General features: G+C 36.1%; 1 protein-coding gene across 1 annotated transcript in view; it reads right to left on the reverse strand.

The window, feature by feature from the left end:
- UNC13C (unc-13 homolog C) overlaps positions 1 to 19,304 on the reverse strand; it is a 739,526-nt gene that overhangs the window by 337,218 nt on the left and 383,004 nt on the right. Inside the window, exons 12-13 of the mRNA XM_079913745.1 lie at positions 15,203 to 15,430; positions 14,099 to 14,240 (exon numbers count right to left, since the gene is read on the reverse strand). Of these exons, the coding sequence (XP_079769871.1) occupies positions 14,099 to 14,240; positions 15,203 to 15,430 (370 nt within the window). The remainder of the gene's footprint in view (positions 1 to 14,098; positions 14,241 to 15,202; positions 15,431 to 19,304) is intronic.

Raw genomic sequence — 19,304 nt, forward strand, 5'->3', positions numbered from 1 at the left:
TAAAAGCTGGTTCTATGAGAAGATAAACAAAATTGATAAAACTTTAGCCAGACTCATCAAGAAAAAAAGGGAAAAGACTCAAATTAATAGAATTAAAATGAAAAAGGAGAAGTAACAACTGACACTTCAGAAATACAAAGGATCATGAGAGATTACCATAAGCAACTATATGCCAATAAAATGGACCATCTGGAAGAAATGGACAAATTCTTAGAAATGCACAACCTTCCGAGACTGAACAAGGAAGAAACAGAAAATATGAACAGACCAATCACAAGCACTGAAATTGAGACTGTGATTAAAAATCTTCCAACAAACAAAAGCCCAGGACCAGATGCCTTCACAGGCAAATTCTATCCAACATTTAGAGAAGAGCTAACACCTATCCTTCTCAAACTCTTCCAGAATATAGAAGAGGGAGGAACACTCCCAAACTCATTGTACAAGGTCACCATCACCCTGATATCAAAACCAGACAAAGATATCACAAAGAAAGAAAACAACCAGCCAATATTACTGGTGAACATAGACGCAAACATTCTCAACAAAATACTACCAAACAGAATCCAACAGCACATTAAAAGGATCATACAGCATGATTAATTGGGGTTTCTTCCAGGAATGCAAGGATTCTTCAATATATGCAAATTAATCAATGTGATACAGCATATTAACAAATTGAAGGAGAAAAACCATATGATCATCTCAATAAATGCAGAAAAAGCTTTTGACAAAATTCAACACCCATTTATGATAAAAACCCTCCAGAAATTAGACATAGAGGGAACTTACCTCAATATAATAAAGGCCATATATAACAAACCCATAGCCAACATTGTGCTCAATGGTGAAAAAGTGAAACCATTTCCACTAAGATCAGGAACAAGACAAGGCTGCCCACTCTCACCACTATTATTCAACATAGTTTTGGAAGTTTTAGCCACAGCAATCAGAGAAGAAAAAGAAATAAAAGGAATCCAAATGAGAAAAGAAGAAGTATAACTGTCACTGTTTGCAGATGACATGATACTATACATACATATACATCCTAAAGATGCTACCAGATAACTATTAGAGGTAATCAATGAATTTGGTAAAGTAGCAGGAGACAAAATTAATGCACAGAAATCTCTGGCATCCCTATACACTAATGATGAAATATCTGGAAGCAAAATTAAGGAAACACTCCCATCTACCACTGCAACAAAAATAATAAAACACCTAGGAATAAACCTACGTAAAGAGAAAAAAAACCTGTATGCAGAAAACTATCAGACACTGATGAAAGAAATTAAAGATGATACAAACAGATGGAGAAATATACCATGTTCTTTGATTAAAAGAATCAACATTGTGAAAATGACTATACTACCCAAAGCAATCTACAGATTCCTTGCAATCCCTATCAAACTACCAATGGCATTTTTCATAGAACTAGAACAAAAAAATTCACAATTTGTATGGAAACACAAAAGACCCCGAATAGCCAAAGCAATCTTGAGAAAGAAAAATGGAGCTGGAGGAATCAGGCTCCCTGTTTTCAGACTATACTACAAAGCTACAGTAATCAAGACAGTATGGTACTGGCACAGAAACAGAAATATAGAACAATGAAACAGGATAGAAAGCCCAGAGATAAACCCACACACATACGGTCACCTTATCTTTGATAAAGGAGGCAAGAATATACAATGGAGAAAAGACAGCCTCTTCAATAAGTAGTGCTGGGAAAACTGGACAGCTACATGTAAGAGAATGAAATTAGAACACTCCCTTACACCATACACAAAAATAAACTCAAAATGGATTAAAGACCTAAATGTAAGGCCAGAGACTATAAAACTCTTAGTGGAAAACATGGGCATCTTGCTATTTTTTATTTTCCCCATTTTTGTCCCATTTTCCCTTTTATCTGGTTTTTTCAATTATTTTTTATAACTGAATTTTATCTACTTCGTTGTCAAATTAGCTATTAATTCTTTTGTTTTGTCATTATACTTACTTTAGTATGCATATTTGCACAATCTACAAATGTTTTATACCCTTTAATATACAGTGTAAGAACCTTATAATAGTATATTTTCAGTTTTGTCTCCTAGATCTTTATGCAATCATTATCATATATTTTAGTTATTGCATTAACAACTCAGGAATAAGTTATTATTTTTGTGTTAATACTTACCAATCTTTTAAATAAATCTAAATAAAATGTAAGAGCGTAATATATATGTCAATGAGGTTATTATTTCCAGAGTTCATTCTTTTTCATGCCTTTATATTGAGCTGTATTTTCCTCTGGCATCACATTTCTTCTGCCTGAGAAACTTCTCTTAATATTTTTTGTAGTGCCAGTCAGAAGGAAAGGAATTCTTTCAGCTTTCATATGTATGGAAAGCCTTTATTTTGTCTTTGTATGTTTTAAACCACTTCATTGCCTTTTTTTGAAGAGTGTTTTCTCTGTGTTTAGAACTCTAGTTTGACAGTTTTTCTTACAACAATGAAAAGATGATGCTCCATTGTACTACTGGTTACACCATTTCTGAGGCTACCTTTATTTTTCTTACTCTGTGTATGGTGTGCCTTTTTTCTCTGGAAGTTTTCATGATTTCCTTTTCTTCACTGGTTTGGAGCAATTTGACTATGTTGTGTTGATGTAATTTTTTCATGTATCTTATGCTTGAGATTCATTGAGCTTCTTGAGCCTGTGGGTTTATAATTCTGATCAAATTTGGGAAAAGAAAGTCCATTATTTCCTCAGATACTTTTTATACCCATCTTCCCTTCTTCTCCTTTAGGAAACTCCGATTAGATGATTTTTGGCTTCTTGAACCAGTCTCAACTGTTCTGTTTATTCTCTGAAATTTTCTGTATGTTTCATCTCATATTTTTTTTATTATTATGTCTGTAAGATAAATAATCTTTTCTTCTGCAATATTTAATCTGCATCATTCCTATTCGGTGTACTTTCCATTGTACACAATGTATTTTTCATTTCTAGAAGTTCATTTTCAGTCTTTTGTAAAAAATATCTTCAATATCTTCACTTATCTGTTTTAACGTTGGGTTTTTTGTACTGGGTTTTCCCTGGCTCTCTTTGGGTGGTTGTTTTGAATGATTGGCACTAGTAAGGGAATGAGATAGTGTGGAAAGGGCACTTACTGCAGTAATAGAAGATGATGATAAGAGTCTTCTTTCTTTTACTTTCCTTGTTTGGATGAATTCTTTAGCAACAATCTGTTTCCTTCCCTGAGTCTTAGCTTTCTTATTTATAAAATGACAATAACAACAAAAACAACAGTAATGGCAATGCTTCGTAAGGTATTTGAGAAGTGTAATACATGTGGTAGCAGTTAAGATACAGTAAATGGTTACACAAATATCAGTGACTATAATTATGATGATACTTTCAGTGATTTGGGTTTTAGATTTTTCTTCCTAGTCATTATATCTCAATAAGGTGATTACTTATCTAGAATTTCTTTTGTCCAATATTATCTTGTTTTATACACCCTTTACACAGAGATAAATGTTCTATTGTCAAGCTCAGCCAGGATGGCAGGACCAAGGAGAACTGTCCATTCTCCCCTAATTTCCTAGCATTGACTCTTTTCCTAGCTGATATGAGTCTCAGCACAGTCTCCCCACCAATTAGAATGAGAACTCTGTACGAGGAAGCAACTATTGTGCATATTTACCTCAATGTCTGTAGCATCTAGGAGAGTGCCTCACACATAAATATTTGTTGAAAGAATTATTTTTCTAAAGAGGGTTGGAGCTGGTACTGACACACACACAAAATGCCCAGGAAGTTGGACTTTACATTGTACAGTTCTAAGTCAGTAGAGATCTGCACATTTCCAATTTGGCTAGGGATAGCACTAACATGTGAGTCTCCTTTCTCTGCCTTCAAAATGGTTGGTCCACATGTGGAGCACATCCAAGAGGTGGGGGGATGAACCAAACAGAGGATGGCTGGCTATAGTGATTGGGTCTTGAAAATGCTACAAAAATCCAGATGACTGTAAGTACCTTTACTTACATTCTATAAATATAAATATATATATATATACACACACACACACATATATATATATATATATATATATATATATTTTACTCAGGGGGAATTGGTTCAATCCATAGGCTCAAATTAGTCACCAGGAAACCACCCACGACTTGTATGGTTTGTTTCACAAAGAGGAACTGGGCTAACTGCTTAAAAATGCAAAGAAACTGTGAGCACTAGAGGTAGGCAACACATGACCTTAGTGCTAAGGCTATTACGAACCACATGGAAGCTAATTAATGAAAAGCTATTGATTAGACATCAGGAATCAGACTGGAGTACAGAGCGGGGAGGAAAGAAGGGAGGGGAAGGGACACAAGGAGGGACAGTGACAGATGAGAGGCAGACAGGGAGAGGGAGAGACGGAGAGAGAGAAGAGAAAATATATAATGGAGGGGCAGAGATGGAGAAAAACACATAGAGATGGACAAACATCAGAGAAAAATAGAGAAAATAAATAAGCATAATAATTTCTGCCCTTTTGCAGTTCTACTGTTTGGCTTTTCCTGGACTCCTGCAAAGGCTTTCTGTAATACAATTTGTTTCTTCCTAATTCCTTTTCTATGGACCAGTTTAAATGTAGACCCTTTCTTCCCACCAAGAGGGATCTCTACAGAATAGACCCCATTGCCCCAAGAGTTTGCTGTTTGTAATTTAACTGCTCCCTAAAGATCTGGGGGATTTTGTTTGAATTCTAGTTGTTTGAATTCTAAATCCTCAGTTTAAAACTAAGTAAAGTCTATGTTCCTCTGTATCTCAGCCTATAGAATATCAAGGATCTGTCCTGATCCAAAATTTTATGGTTTGTTGACTATAAGTCAATTCTTTTTGGTGGCCCTAAGTTCATACTTCATTGAATTCTGTCCAGACCTCTTTCCATACACCTTCCTCTCCTTACTAACCCTTAAGTTCTGGTATGAATTATTCATGAAGTAGGTGCTAGTCTATTGGCTCTGCTGTATATGGATGAGTAATGGTTCAACCTTGTTTGCTAAGTTAAAGGCAGTACTGGTTATTATATCCCCCTGTTGCCAGGCATATTCACAATGTAGACAATGGTAAGTAAACAAATTTGTAAGCCCGTGAAGTGTGACTAAACTCCTTCTTGCTTTAGACAATCGTGGGACTATCTTCTTGACAAATGACTTCCTGATGCATCATTGTAAGCTAGCTCAGACGACTGAGGAAATGCTCCCATCCCACATAGCCCAGGAAAGGCCTCCGCTAGTAATCCAGGCAATAGATCAAATCCTTGATTACATTCAGGCTGTCATTTTAAAATATTAACCTGCCATGCTCTGAAGACATTTTTATTTAACTGTAGTATTTAAATGTTATCTCCTATGGAGCTGAGTTTATGCTTAATTCATACTCAGCCCTGGGCTGAGCAGCACATGGCACAGTGGAGAGCCTTGGGCCTGAGGCACTCGGTGTGCCACCCCATCTGGGTAGCTGTGAATGCAACATGGGTGGCATATGCTTCAAAGGGCCAAGACAATCAAACCTCTACAAATAACAGCATTATGAATTTTGGGTGCTTATGTGTTAAAAGAGCTTTCATGTACACTACCTCCTAATAATAACTTCATTGAGTCAAGGTGGGGAATACTTTTTGTGCACAATGCCCACTGTGAAACTGAGATTCAAAGAGGTTGAGGGGTTTCCTGGAGGTCAAGAAGCATGCTGGATCCAGAATAGTTCTGGAACTCAGGTTTGTAAACTTCAAGGCCAGAGAGCTTTTGGGTAGAACATGAAATTACTCAAGTCAGTACTTTCCGTGGACCCAGTATAGTGCTTTGCATATAAAGGACACTCAGGAAATGAGGGTGGAATTTAACTGCTACCCCACAAAGCAAGTGAAGCTGGTTGTTCAGTCAATACATGAGTAGAATGTTTAAACACCACTGCCGTGCCTATTCAACACCACCATGAATAAATGAGGGCGTGTCCACACTCCTACCACAGGCAATGTATTGACTAGACTCTCTGTTATTAAAATAACTCTTTACTCCAATGGTTAATATTGACACCAATCTAAAAAAGATAGCCAATACGTACCAGCTACTGCCCCTCCAGGAGGGAATCAGCATATTTTGTTTTTCTTTCCTATGTTAGCAAAAGTGAGGCACCAAGGATCAACTGTAGAGTTCTCTAGAAAGCATAGTATCAACACATATATAAAATTTAAGTCTTCTAACTACAAAATGTCGTATTCAAATCGGCAGACTATACTTCCATTTTCTCTCTAGAACCCACTGGGAGAGACTGACTCCTTTTCCTCCTGAGGGAATGGTTTATGATAAGCATAACCATTTCTTTAATTATAGCACAGGAAAATAAAATCGGGTCATAATTAATTATGAAATGATCGAATCCATAACTTACTAGGATCCAAGAGCAAAGATAAGGAGCACCTTAGATTTATGTAACACTATATCAATTTCAAAGTGCTTTCATATAGATTAGTGTAATTAATTTTCATGTGGTATTTTAAAAATAACACGTTTACCACCCCTCCTACCCCACATTTCTGCAAGGGCTTAATTGGTCATGTCTCTGTTCTCTGTAAACACTGTCCAGAGTGCCACATTCTAGAATCACACATCCCTAGTCTTTTGAAGATTAAAATTTCAAACTTCTTTTTTTAACCCATGGCAAGAGAGGTAAAATTAAAATTGAAATTACTTAGCATTAATCTTTTGAGGGCATCAAAGTGCCATTAGTGGGGGAACCATTAGGCTTTCAAACAAAAAAAATTGAAAAATTACTTCATCTGCATTTTTGTCTTACCAGCTTTGTGACTGCCTGCCTGGTTCAGGTCAACTGCACTTTTTCCAGAGGAAGAGTCTGAAGGTAGGGAAAGACACACCTCTTTATTTCTACTTGTATCTTATTTTCGCCTTCACAATAGGGGGCTGCTTTGTAGTCTTGTCTCTACTATAACCTGTCTAAGCTTTGATTTTCTCATCAGTAAGATGAGGGAGTTGGATAAAACCATGTCTCAAAACTTCGCCCAGTTTCAATTCTCTAAATTCTTCTTTCAGCAGTACTTCCTTCCTACAGCACTTTGTTCATCAGACTCCTCTTGGCCTCACTATCCAGGTTGGAACCTTTTCGGTATGAAAGTATTACTGCCATTTCTGCTCTAAGTCCTGACTCTCGGCACAAAGGATGTGATCATGTTATTAACGCTTATCATTATAAAAATACAACTGCCATTTTGAATATGCTTAACAAGTGACAAAAGCTCTATATACATTATCTCAACAAATATATCAGTCCTGGGAAGTATGTATTATCCCATTTTCTCCATATTAGAAAAGCTAAAGCTCAGAATTGAAGCAAATTACCCAAAATGCAAACTAAAGCCATACGATGAATAAGCCGTCCTATTTTCAGAATGCCAGGACACGTTTTTACACTCCGGTTCACAGGGCAGAACTGTCAGGGTAGTGGGAGGCCTGGGTGAGTTCATCTGCGACATGTACGCATTTTTCAAAATCTGCACATAAATACACTATGAACTCATTTCCTCCTTCCTTATAAAGGAAGACAAGTTTGCAACTATCACACTATTTTCATGCTCAAATGAAATCATGGACAGGTAGATTCAAAATAGTATTTCTAGAACCAGTGATATAGAACATCGATAATAAAAATGGAATCTTGGAGTTCAGGTAACTGGCAACAAAATTAATTACTGTTGAAAATTTAGGCATTCATTTTTTTATATTCTAGAAGGAAAATATGGAAAATATTTGTGAGCATGATTTCACTTAAAGCTCATAAATATTTTGTCAGTAAAGTGAAAAATGTGAAAAATATTCTCTATATATATATACATATATTATATGCACAGCCTAGTGCAATAAATTTAAATTTCTTCCTTGAAAAGGATGCTGTTTTAAAAATACATGTATTGTTGGTGCCTCCTATCAAAAGGAAAACAAGTATACAGTAAATTACACGAAAAACTGCCAGTTAGAATACTGATTACTCATGTTTTCAATATCCATTCCAGTATACTCAGCCCATGAACCATGAATCTTTCTAGCCTGTCCAGTGGGAGCAAACACTATTCCTGACGTGACTGAACACTGGGCACTGTCATATCTAATTCTTTTGGGTGGACCTTACCTTGGTCTTGGGAAGTTTCCTCATATGCATGCACTTATCATTGTTCAGCTGATTTATCAAAGGGGGTCCTTTGCAGGATTATAAAACTAGAATATTTCTACTACTGCATTTCTTTAAATGGATGCTTTATTTCATAGATTGCAACTGAACACCTGTGGGTCACATACCTCCAAAGGCTGTACCTTGTTTGACATGTTCTGTGTTGGCTTTCATACTGTTTTATTTTGTTTTGCTTATCAATTAAATTCAAAGTTCCAGACTTTCTATTCTAGTCAAGAGGGAGTAACCGGGACTAGAGATTCCCCCCACATGAAAAGTCAAGAAGTGAGCGAAATATATAAAACATTGTTTCTCAATATACTGAAGATCTGTCAAAGAAGAACAGTGATTTCAAGGAGGTGAAAAAAATTAACAAGGTGAGCCTTACCATTACTTCAGCTTACTTCCCTGAGGGAGTTTCCAGGCCACTGTGCAAAGAGAGAAAACCCAGGTGGAGTCCACTGGACTCTCTGAGTTGGAACGACAGAGTTGAAAATCTGAAAAAGCCAATGTAGCTAGAAGTCACAGGGCATACATACTATCAAAAAGAAGAGAACTGAACAGAAAGAAAGCAACAATCTACTTCAGGCTCATCTTGGGCAATCCGCTGAGTAATAAGTGCACGCATGTGATGAAACTACCCAAAGCCAGGTTAAAAGCCACCCTTGAAAGGATTAGATGTCACAGTGCCCAACGCTCACCAAGGCTAGAAATAGTGTTTGTGTCCACTGCACAGACAAGAAAACCTTATCATTCATGAGTCAGTAGGTGGAGGACATGTTAGAGTCTTGCTTCAGTACTGAGGAATAATTAGCCTGAAGTTGAGTGCTATTTCATTCCCACTTAACAAATTTTAAAAAGCAAGACCTACCTAAAGAACTATATGTTTCCATGTAACTTAACTATGTCTCAGAACAGAGCTCAAGAATATTTAGAGGATGCCAAAAGTATCCAGCAACCAACAAAGTAATATTTGCAAAGTCTGTCATTCAATATAAAATTACCAGGCACATGAAGTAGCAGAAAAACACAACAGAAAATAAGGGAAAAAAAATTATCAATCAAAACTGACCAAGAATGGACACAAATGTTAGAATTGTCAGTCAAGGGCATCAAAACAATTATTATAAGTATTGCATGAATCAGAAAGCTAAGTAGAGAAAGACAATGTCAGGGGAATGAGAAGACAAGCCACAGACATGGAGAAAGTATTTTCAAAAGGCACATGTGATGAAAGACTATTATCCAAAATATTCAAAGAAATCTTAAAACTCAATAATAATAAACAACTTGATTAAGAAATGGGCCGGGGGGGTTCCCTCGTGGCGCAGTGGTTGAGAGTCTGCCTGCCGATGCAGGGGACACGGGTTCGTGCCCCGGTCCGGGAGGATCCCACATGCCGCAGAGCGGCTGGGCCCGTGAGCCATGGCCGCTGAGCCTGCGCGTCCGGAGCCTGTGCTCCGCAACGGGAGAGGCCACAACAGTGAGAGGCTCACGTACCGCAAAAAAAAAAAAAAAGAAAAAAAAGAAATGGACCGAAAACCTTAACAGACACCTCACCAAAGATAATGAACAGGATTGCAAATAAGCAAATGAACAGATGTTCCACATGGATCGTCTCAAATGAAAATCAAATTAAAACGAGGTACCATACGCACCTACCAGATCAGCCGAAATTCAAAATACTGACAATGTCAAACGCTAGAGAGGATGTGGAACAAGAAGAAATGTTATTCACTGCTGGGGAGAACACAAAATGGTACAGACACTATGGAAGACAGTTTGGCCGTTTGTTACAAAACTAAACATACCCTTCCCATAGAATCTAGCAATCATACTCCTTGGCATTTACCCTAAGGAGCTGAAAATTTATGTCCACATAAAAACCTGCATATGAATATTTATAGCAGCTTTATTCATAATGGCTAAAACTTGGAAGTAACCAAGATGTTCTTCAGTAGGTGAATGAATAAAAACACTCTAGTACATCAAGGCAATTAAATATTATTCAGTGATGAAAAAGAAATGAGCTATCAAGCCATGAAAAAAAACACAGAGGAAACTTCAGTGCATATTACTAAATGAAAAAAAAAAAGTCAATCTGGAAATGCTACGTACTGTATGACTCCAACTATATGACGTTTTAGAAAAGGCAAAACTTTGGAGACAGTAAAAAGATCAGTAGTTGCCAAGGATTTGGCGAGGGAAGAGGAATGAATGGATGAAGCGCAGAGGATTTTTAAGGCAGTAAAAGTACCTTGTATGATACCATAATGATGGATACATGTCATTGTACATTTGCCCAAACGTATAAAATGTAAAACACTATGAGAAAGGTAATGTCTACTCTGAATTTTGAGTGATTATCTTGTGTCACTGTAGGTTTATCAATTGTAACAATATACCCACATGCTGGTGGGAGATGGTGATAATGGAGGGAGGCTATGCATGCGTGGGGGTAGCAGGTACATGGGAAATCACTACACATTCCTCTCAATTTTCCTATGAACCTCCTCCCCCCCAATAACATCTTAATTTTAAAAACAATTAAGTAGAGATATGGAAGATACAGAGACTCAATTTGAACTCCCTGACATGGAAAATAAATGTCTGAGATGAAAAACACAGTGGCTTGGATTAAGAGTAGATTAGACATTACAGAAGAAAAGGTCAGTGAATTTGAATGCCTAGCAATAGAAATAATTTAAAGTGAAACACAGAGAAAGGAAGGGAGGCAGAGAGAGAGGGAGAGAGAACATAAGCGCATCCGTGGCCTGTGGGACAACTTCAAGAGGCTTAATATATGTATAAGTGAAATCTCCAGAAGACAGGGACAGAAAGAATATTTAAAGAAACAGTGGCCAAAATTCCCCCAAATTTAAAGAAAACTGCAAACTCACAGGCCCAAGTAGCTCAATAAACCCTAAGCACCAGAAACACAATGAAAATTACACCATGGCGCACTGCAATCAAATTGTACAGGTGAGTAAAGAAAACAAAACCTTAAAAGCCATTATGGGGGGAAAAAGACATGTACAAGGTTGCAAAGAAGACAACAGATTTATCACTGAAATTAAGGAAGCGAGGCAAACACAAAGACAATGGAACAATATCGGCCAAGTAGTTTTAAAAATGACATTCGGAATTATATGATTCTCTCAATAGATGCAGTAAAAGCATTAGACAAAATGCAACATTGATTTCTGATCAAAATTCTTAGCCTACTGGAAGTAGAAGATGGCTGTCTTAACTGGAAAATTTGCATCTGCAATAAGCCCAAAGCTAATATCACAGTTATTCAAGAAAGGAACGTCTTCCATCTAAGATCAGGAACAAGGCCACGATGTCTGCTCTTATCACTTTTACTTGGCATTATTCTGGAAATCTTAGCCAAGGCAATAAAACAATCAAAACCGTATCAGGCTTTCTTTTGTGTGAAAAACGATAAGTCAATTAAAAACTTCACATGAAAATAATTCAAAGGTTCTAAAATAAATAAAGTAACTTTGAAAAAAAGAAAAAGTTGGAGGGCTAGCACTACCTGATTTTAAGACTTTATTTATTATAAAGTATAACTAATCAAGACCATGTGGTAGTGGCATATACATGGAGAAAAAGATCAAAATAAAAAATCCAGAAACAGAAATAATCTGCACACATATACAGAAAGCAGAATTTTATAAAAGGTGCAAAAGCAGTTTAGTACAGAAAGGATAGTGTTTTCAAAAAATGGTGCAGGAACCACTGGATTTCCATATGCGAAATAAAGAACTTGGGTCTATAACTTATACCACATTAAAAATAATCACATCAAAATGTATCATAGACCAACATGTGAAAAACATAAAAATATGAAACTTATACAAATAAAAACACACAAAAATTAAAATGGGCAAAATACTTGGATAGTTAACTAATGAAGACACATGGATAGCATATAAACATATTCTAAGATGCCTGAAATCATTAGTCGTTAGATAAATACAAAATAAAAGCAGTATAAGATAACAAGACACATGTATTAGAATGGCTAAAATCCAAGACTGGCCTGACATTGTAAGGATTTGTGTGACCTGGAATTCCCATACATAGGTGGTGAAAATGTATATAGAATGGTACAAGCACTTAGGAAGAGTCTTAAAAATTAAACATGCTCCTAATATATGTTCCAGCTATTCTAGTCTTAGGTATTTATTCAAGAGAAATGTAAACATATGTCCATATAAGTGCTCTTAACAACTTTATTTTTTAATAGCTAAAAACTATAAACATACCAAATGGCCATTGAAGGTGACTACATAAACAAACGGTTATATTTTAATACAATGAAATGCTACCTGGCAATAAAAAGAAATAAAGTATTGCTAAACCCTACAACATGGATGGATCTCAAAACAGCTATGCTGAGTGAAAAAAAAAACACACAAAAGAAGGACGCATGCTGTAAGATCTATTCACATAAAATTGTAGAAATGCAAAAAAAAAAAAAAGTTCTATAGCACCATAAAGCCAGCCAGTGATTGCCTGGCATGGGGGGGCAGTCAGGAGGGATGGCTTCAATGGGGTATAAAGAACCTTTTTGGGTTGACAGATATGTTCATTTTCTTGTCTGTGGTGAGAGTTTCATGGGGTATACATATGTCAAAACTTAAATTGTACAGTATGAAGATGTAGACTTTTTTTCCAATTATACTTCAATAAAGTTCTTTTTAAACTTTCAAATCTCCAGCTTCTCCTAAGAAACTGGAAATTCTAGCTGCATTGCAGCTGCAGGACTGCATGGCAGTGGAAGCTGTCTCTTTCCCAAGTCACTTGCTCTCAAGTTTCCCACAGTCCTTGTCCCTTCCCTTTTTTGCCCTCATCCTACTTAAGTCACTTAACTTGACTGCCTTAGGAATAAGAATTTATGACTATCAACTGATTTCTTATCTTCTCTTAACAAACAAAGAGATATTAAAATGGTTTCTCCCAGCAGTCTGAAGTAGAAATCATAGAAAGCTCTTAACTTTTTCCATGGTACTCTCTGTTATTGGGTCCCAACTGATTTTCCACACCCTTTTCTTAACACTCCCTTCATCAGCCAATATACATGTGAAATTCTGTATTTTATATATACTCTTGTCCACATTCCCAAACAAGCTGTATGTGTTGAGTTTGCTTATTTAGCATGTTTATGAGATCCATGTGTAAACTATTAACAAAGAAAGAAGGAGAGAAAAAGAACAGTCTGCCTTTAAACTCACAGTTAGGGCTTTTCATTTCTACCAAATGGTAATTGGAAGTTACCTTATCTCTCTCCAAGAAGGGCTAATAGAAAGAAAAGAACCCTTGACAAAAAATGATTTCTTGCTGTTTGGTACAGGATATAAGAGGTTTAAAATAAATGACCTCACAGAAAATGAGAGGTTTTAAAAGTTATCATCAACAATTTCATCAGTACAGGCTGGTGTAGCTGTAATGGGACAGGTGATGCCCCAAATCTTTCTATTGTCTTTAGTCATCAATCTTCAGATGCCAAGCTATTGCTGAATCAAGCTTGTAAATTCCTTACTAGATTGGGTCAACCCAAGTTACAGATCATGTCATAATCTTTTTTTTTTTCTCCTGCAAACTCACCTTAGCTGTGCCAACTTTTTTGTTTGTAATATTTTTTTTAATTCACTTGCTTCCCGAGATGAAGAATAAATAATAAATATTATGAGGTTACTGAGTTCATAATATTAGTTTCACTTTTTTATAATTTATGCATAGATACAATTAAAAAATGAGATAATTATTGCTTGCATACTGTGAATGCCTGTCTTAAATTTATCCTGAAATATTTTAATATTTGTAATAGTTTCATTATTTACTTACAAATAAAACTTCTCATCCCATACTGGATTCAAATTTCCAAAAATGGTTTTAGTTCTTCTTTTGTTCTTTCCGACTTGAACTGTAACATATGGGTCACTTGACCCTGTTTTGTCTTTGGCCTGCAAGCCTTGTGCAGAAACCACTGAAATAAACCAAATTCAAACTTTTAATATAAAGATTTCCTCAGAAACAAAAAAAATGATAATGAAGGAAACATTTTCTATTTCGTTGTCCCCTTGGTTTGCAGTGCAACCCCACTGCTTTCATTTTCATGAGCAACAGGACTTAACAAAATGTTTAAGAAAAGAATGAATCACGGAACATTAAAACCTTCCTTTCATGAATATTTGCTTTTGCCTGTAATGAACAGTAGTGGTATACATACATATGCATATTAGCTATATACTCATATATATCACTGCACCATGTATAGATAAATGAGAATGCACATACAATAAGCAAATTACCCAATGTAATTCAAAGGTCTGTGATTTAAAATGTATTTATTTATTTATGAATTTACTGTCAGTATTGATCAACTCAACTCAGTAACAGAAGCTTCTTTATTTTACCTTTTGAACACAATATGAGTAAGTTAAAAGGCGTGGTAAATATCAACATGTAACATATGCAGTTGCTGTTACTTACAAGCAACTTCAGAAGTTCAAGTTATTAGACATCACTAAACTCAGATTGCCAAATCAAGGATCAAATGAATGAGGGATACCGATCCAGGAGTATATAAAACAATATTTGTTTTCTCATTAAGAAAAACTGACCGAAGAGATTACTGGCTACTCTTGTCATTTATCAGTGGCAGGCAGCAACAAAGCTAGTCTCTCGTAAACTGCAGGGTACTGATGAGTATATTACAAAATAGAACTTTCTTCCTCTTGAAGAGCTTATGATTAGAACAAGACATAGACTGAAATGATTTCAATTATCTAGTACACATTTCAGAAATTTGAAGTACCAATTAGACTTCAACATTGACAAGATTGAAAAATTCTACTTATCTTACCTATAACTATTAGTAGCAGTGATTTCTAAAACATATAAAAATCTCAATATGGAATGAAAATTTTAAAAAAGACTTATTTTTACCTGTAATGGTTATTTTTGCTGACCACTTAGATGTCCCGTCCAGTACACTCTGTTTGGCCGCCTTTGTGTACTGCACAAAATCTTCTTTAGAAATCTGAAACATTTCCTGAATTACTTCAAACACCTCTGGCCTGTTTGTCTCCCTGATCTTCATTCTTTCTTTCATGGCTGTAATAATGGTCTGAGTCTTGTCTTCCGCACCATGCTTAGAACTCTTTTCTGCCGCTCCTATAATAGAAAAATCAACGGTGATGTAAATACACATGAAGTTACGTTTTGAGGGACGAAGAGAGGGAGGAAAAAAAAGGAAGAACATGAGAATGAATGAATGCTTTCATTGTGAGAAGTCAGGGTGGCTTTTTCAAAAAATATCAGGGGAACAAGCTCTATGCTGAGACTAGTCCTTGTGTTACCGGCAAGGAAATGGACCTCCACGATCCCAGTTTTTTCAGTTGTATTACTGAACTGAATCACAGTTGTGCAAATATTTGGTTTGAATTTTTAAAAACAAATTTCAAAACCGAAAGGAGCGCACACAATCGAATCTGTTATATACCACACATATTTACTCACTGAGTAACCAAAACAAAATTGAGAAACAGACTGGATGCATACGGCAAATATCACTTGAAAATCAATATTTCAAATACTTGTGTTCATCTAAAGTACCTAATTATTTTTAATTGATGAAATTTATCATAATGAGAAGCTTAAATTTTTCCCTGCAAAATAAATACCACCACTATTTGTTATATTGAAATATAGGGTAAAATTTTACTTGGAATGAAAGTAATTCGGCTATTTAAAAAGGATGTGGAAACCACTGGGCTGGACTACCTCTACCTCATGGACCACAGACTTGAACTCTCATTCTGTGATATGGCCATAGTTTTAAACAGGCTGAATTTTCACTTTACACTCAAAACTCTGTTTTGTTTTCTAAGACATTGTTTTTCCAAGATCGGTCTCAACTTTCTGGGCAGTTTTGTTTATAACACAAATCCTGGCAATGAAGGATTTCCAAAAGCCAATTCTTGGGTCCCTCACCTTCTCCAACTACCAACCGGATAGTCTTATGTGGCCTCTGGGTTGCTCAGTATTCCACAGGCAAATAGTGGACCCTGATTCCAGCTCTCATGTTTCCTTACTGAGTTTGAAGCAGGAAAGCAAAAGCCCATGTATCAGGGTCTATAGGAACTGTCGCTGCTGAAACCAAACACTTTTTGGTACAGAAGCAACTGATATATAATGAAAAGAAGAAGAAAATTGTGTCTATAGGTGGTAATCATTCCAATTTTTATCTCCATTACTGTAAATACTGGCCAACTTGTATTATATTTTTTGAAATATTGTATTTCTGAAATAAGCATACTAACAGAGTTTAGAGACTGAATGTGATAATTTATCTGTACAATTCCTATCACAAAGGATAGCCTCAGTAATGTTCTTTGAGTCTACTTCTGTGAGTGTTATGCCCAATTTAAGTACAGAAGCTAAGACAAAATACAAAAAATCAACTCTGAACTCTCCTTGCAATAAATTCATCTAAAATTTAACAGCAGTATTTTAGTGAACATCTTCATTTATTTGAAAATAAAACATTTATTTTCTAAAGTAGAAAAAATACATTCATAGTAATCAAGGTATAATTAGAGTACACTAAAAGAGATGAAAAATCTATTGGCAGAAAGAGCAGTTTCCCTGTCTTTACCTTTTTTTTTAACCTCTGAGAATTTATACCACATTTAAAAACAATACTAAAAATTAATGTATTCCATTTAAGATATAATTTGAAAGGACATTCTAAGTGTCCTAGTCATCTGTTAAAGCACGCCCTCAAACACCCACACACTGGTGAACTGTGCACCTTTAAGCAATTAAGCATTTTTGTAATTTGTCAGTAATGGTTTAGCTCCACAGAACATTAATTCTTACATGGTAAAATTAGCTTAGGCTACACTACATAGTTACAACTCCCCAAAAGGCTATTTTACTTCAAAGTATTGGAATATTCATTAAAAAGAAAGAACAGCAGTGCCTTGAAAAAGTCACCTTACAAGATTCAAAGTGCCTCAAAAGTTTGGTTTGTAAAGGTCATTCTAAGAATGCTCAAAAATGTTGACTTCCCCCAGATTTCTAAACAACTATTACTGTTGTGGCTATTATGCCCTCAAAGCTCTAGAAAAGTGTGTTAAAGTTCCCAAGAGTTAAATGTATTTTGGATTCTTTTTCTAAATTCAGGAAGAGCCAGCTGACTGCCATCCACATGATAAATGTTCATTCTAGTAATAAGTACCAAATTCAAGGCTGGAATGTCAAGAGATTTTTCTTCATAAGAAACCAAATCTCTACTTAAAAACTGCCGCTTGAATTCTTTTAAGGAATTAACTAGAAAGCTTGACAATTAGCTTTGAAATCATTCACCAATGCTTTTGATGTTGGAGTAGAATATCTACTCAATATGTACAGACAAGATACAGACCCATAAATTGTGAAATCGCCAGTCTAGGAGAGCAAGTTAATAGAGACTTATGTTTGAGCATTTTAACTGTTATTTCTAGAAAAGATATATAGCTTTTTTTAAGTTCTACTTTTATATTTTTGATCTGAAGAAAGTGATTCAAAGTAGATCTATTTAGTTCAGGGATACAAGACAAATTTATATTTTTTGTAACTCATCTACAATGACTTTTCATTGCCCTGTTATTTATTGAACCTATATATCTCATCTTATTTCTCTAATGGTAGTACGTCAACCAGAGATCAACAATAAAGGAGATCAAGAGATATTACACAGTGAAAGCACTTGCTAGAGTAATACATACTTTACCAAGTGCTTTCACTGTGTAATATCTCTTTTGATCTCCTTTACTGTTGATCTCTGGTGACATATTACTGTATTTCAATGAAGCTGCTAGAATGCAGACAAAGAGAATGGACTTGAGGACACAGGGGTAGGAGAGGGTAAGCTGGGAGGAAGTGAGAGAGTAGCATTGACATATATACACTACCAAATGTAAAATAGCTAGTAGAAAGCAGCTGCATAGCACAGGGAGATCAGCTAGGTGCTTTGTGACCCCCTAGAGGGATGGGATAGGGAGGGTGGGAGGGAGGCTCAAGAGGGAGGGGATATGGGGATATATGTGTACATATAGCTGATTCACTTTGTTATAAAGCAGAAACTAACACACCATTGTAAAGCAATTATACTCCACTAAAGATGTTAAAAAAAAAAATCAGGCTCTGAATCATAAAAAAAAAAAAAAGAGAAAAGAGTAATACATTATCCAAATGGAATGCATCTTTGTTACTTTTAAAATCACTTAGGGACTTCCCTCGTGGCGCAGTGGTTAAGAATCCGCCTGCCAATGCAGGTGTCACAGGTTCGAGCCCTGGTCGGGAAGATCCCACATGCTGCAGAGCAACTAAGCCCGTGCGCCACAACTACTGAAGCCTGCGTGCCTAGAGCCCGCGAGCCAAAACTACTGAAGCCCGCGTGCCTAGAGCCCGTGCTCCGCAACCTGAGAAGCCACTGCAATGAGAAGCCCGCGCACCACAATGAAGAGTAGCCCCCCCCCCCCCGCTTGCTGCAACTAGAGGAAGCCTGTGTACGTTGACAAAGACCCGAAGCAACCAAAAATAAAAAAAAAATTAAAAATAAATAAAAACACTTAATTTACAGATTAATACAATTATGCACAACAAAACTGCAAGAGATTTCAACCTTAGACAGAGGCAGACTTATCCCACATAGCTCCCTTCCACCTAATTTAATGGAACAGCCAATTAACTAGAAACCTTCATTTTCTTTAATTTTTATTCATTACCCAAAGCATCTAAATTGCATATAAAAGTCACAGTTTCACCACTTTTACATGGCAACTTACAATTTCAGTTTTCCTTCCAAATAATTATCTATATGCATGTAACAAATGTATGATTCCACCGTGGTCTCAGTCTCTTCTCTTTCCTATTTTTCTGAACAGCTGTTGTAAAACATTTCTACTCTTTTCAAGTCACCTACCACCGCCATTACTCTCCATTCTCAGCATATGATTTTATCTCTTCCTTAACAGAAATGCAGGCTTTCTAAATTCAGTGG

Source organism: Stenella coeruleoalba, assembly GCF_951394435.1.
Source record: "Stenella coeruleoalba genome assembly, chromosome: 2".
Taxonomy (NCBI): domain Eukaryota; kingdom Metazoa; phylum Chordata; class Mammalia; order Artiodactyla; family Delphinidae; genus Stenella; species Stenella coeruleoalba.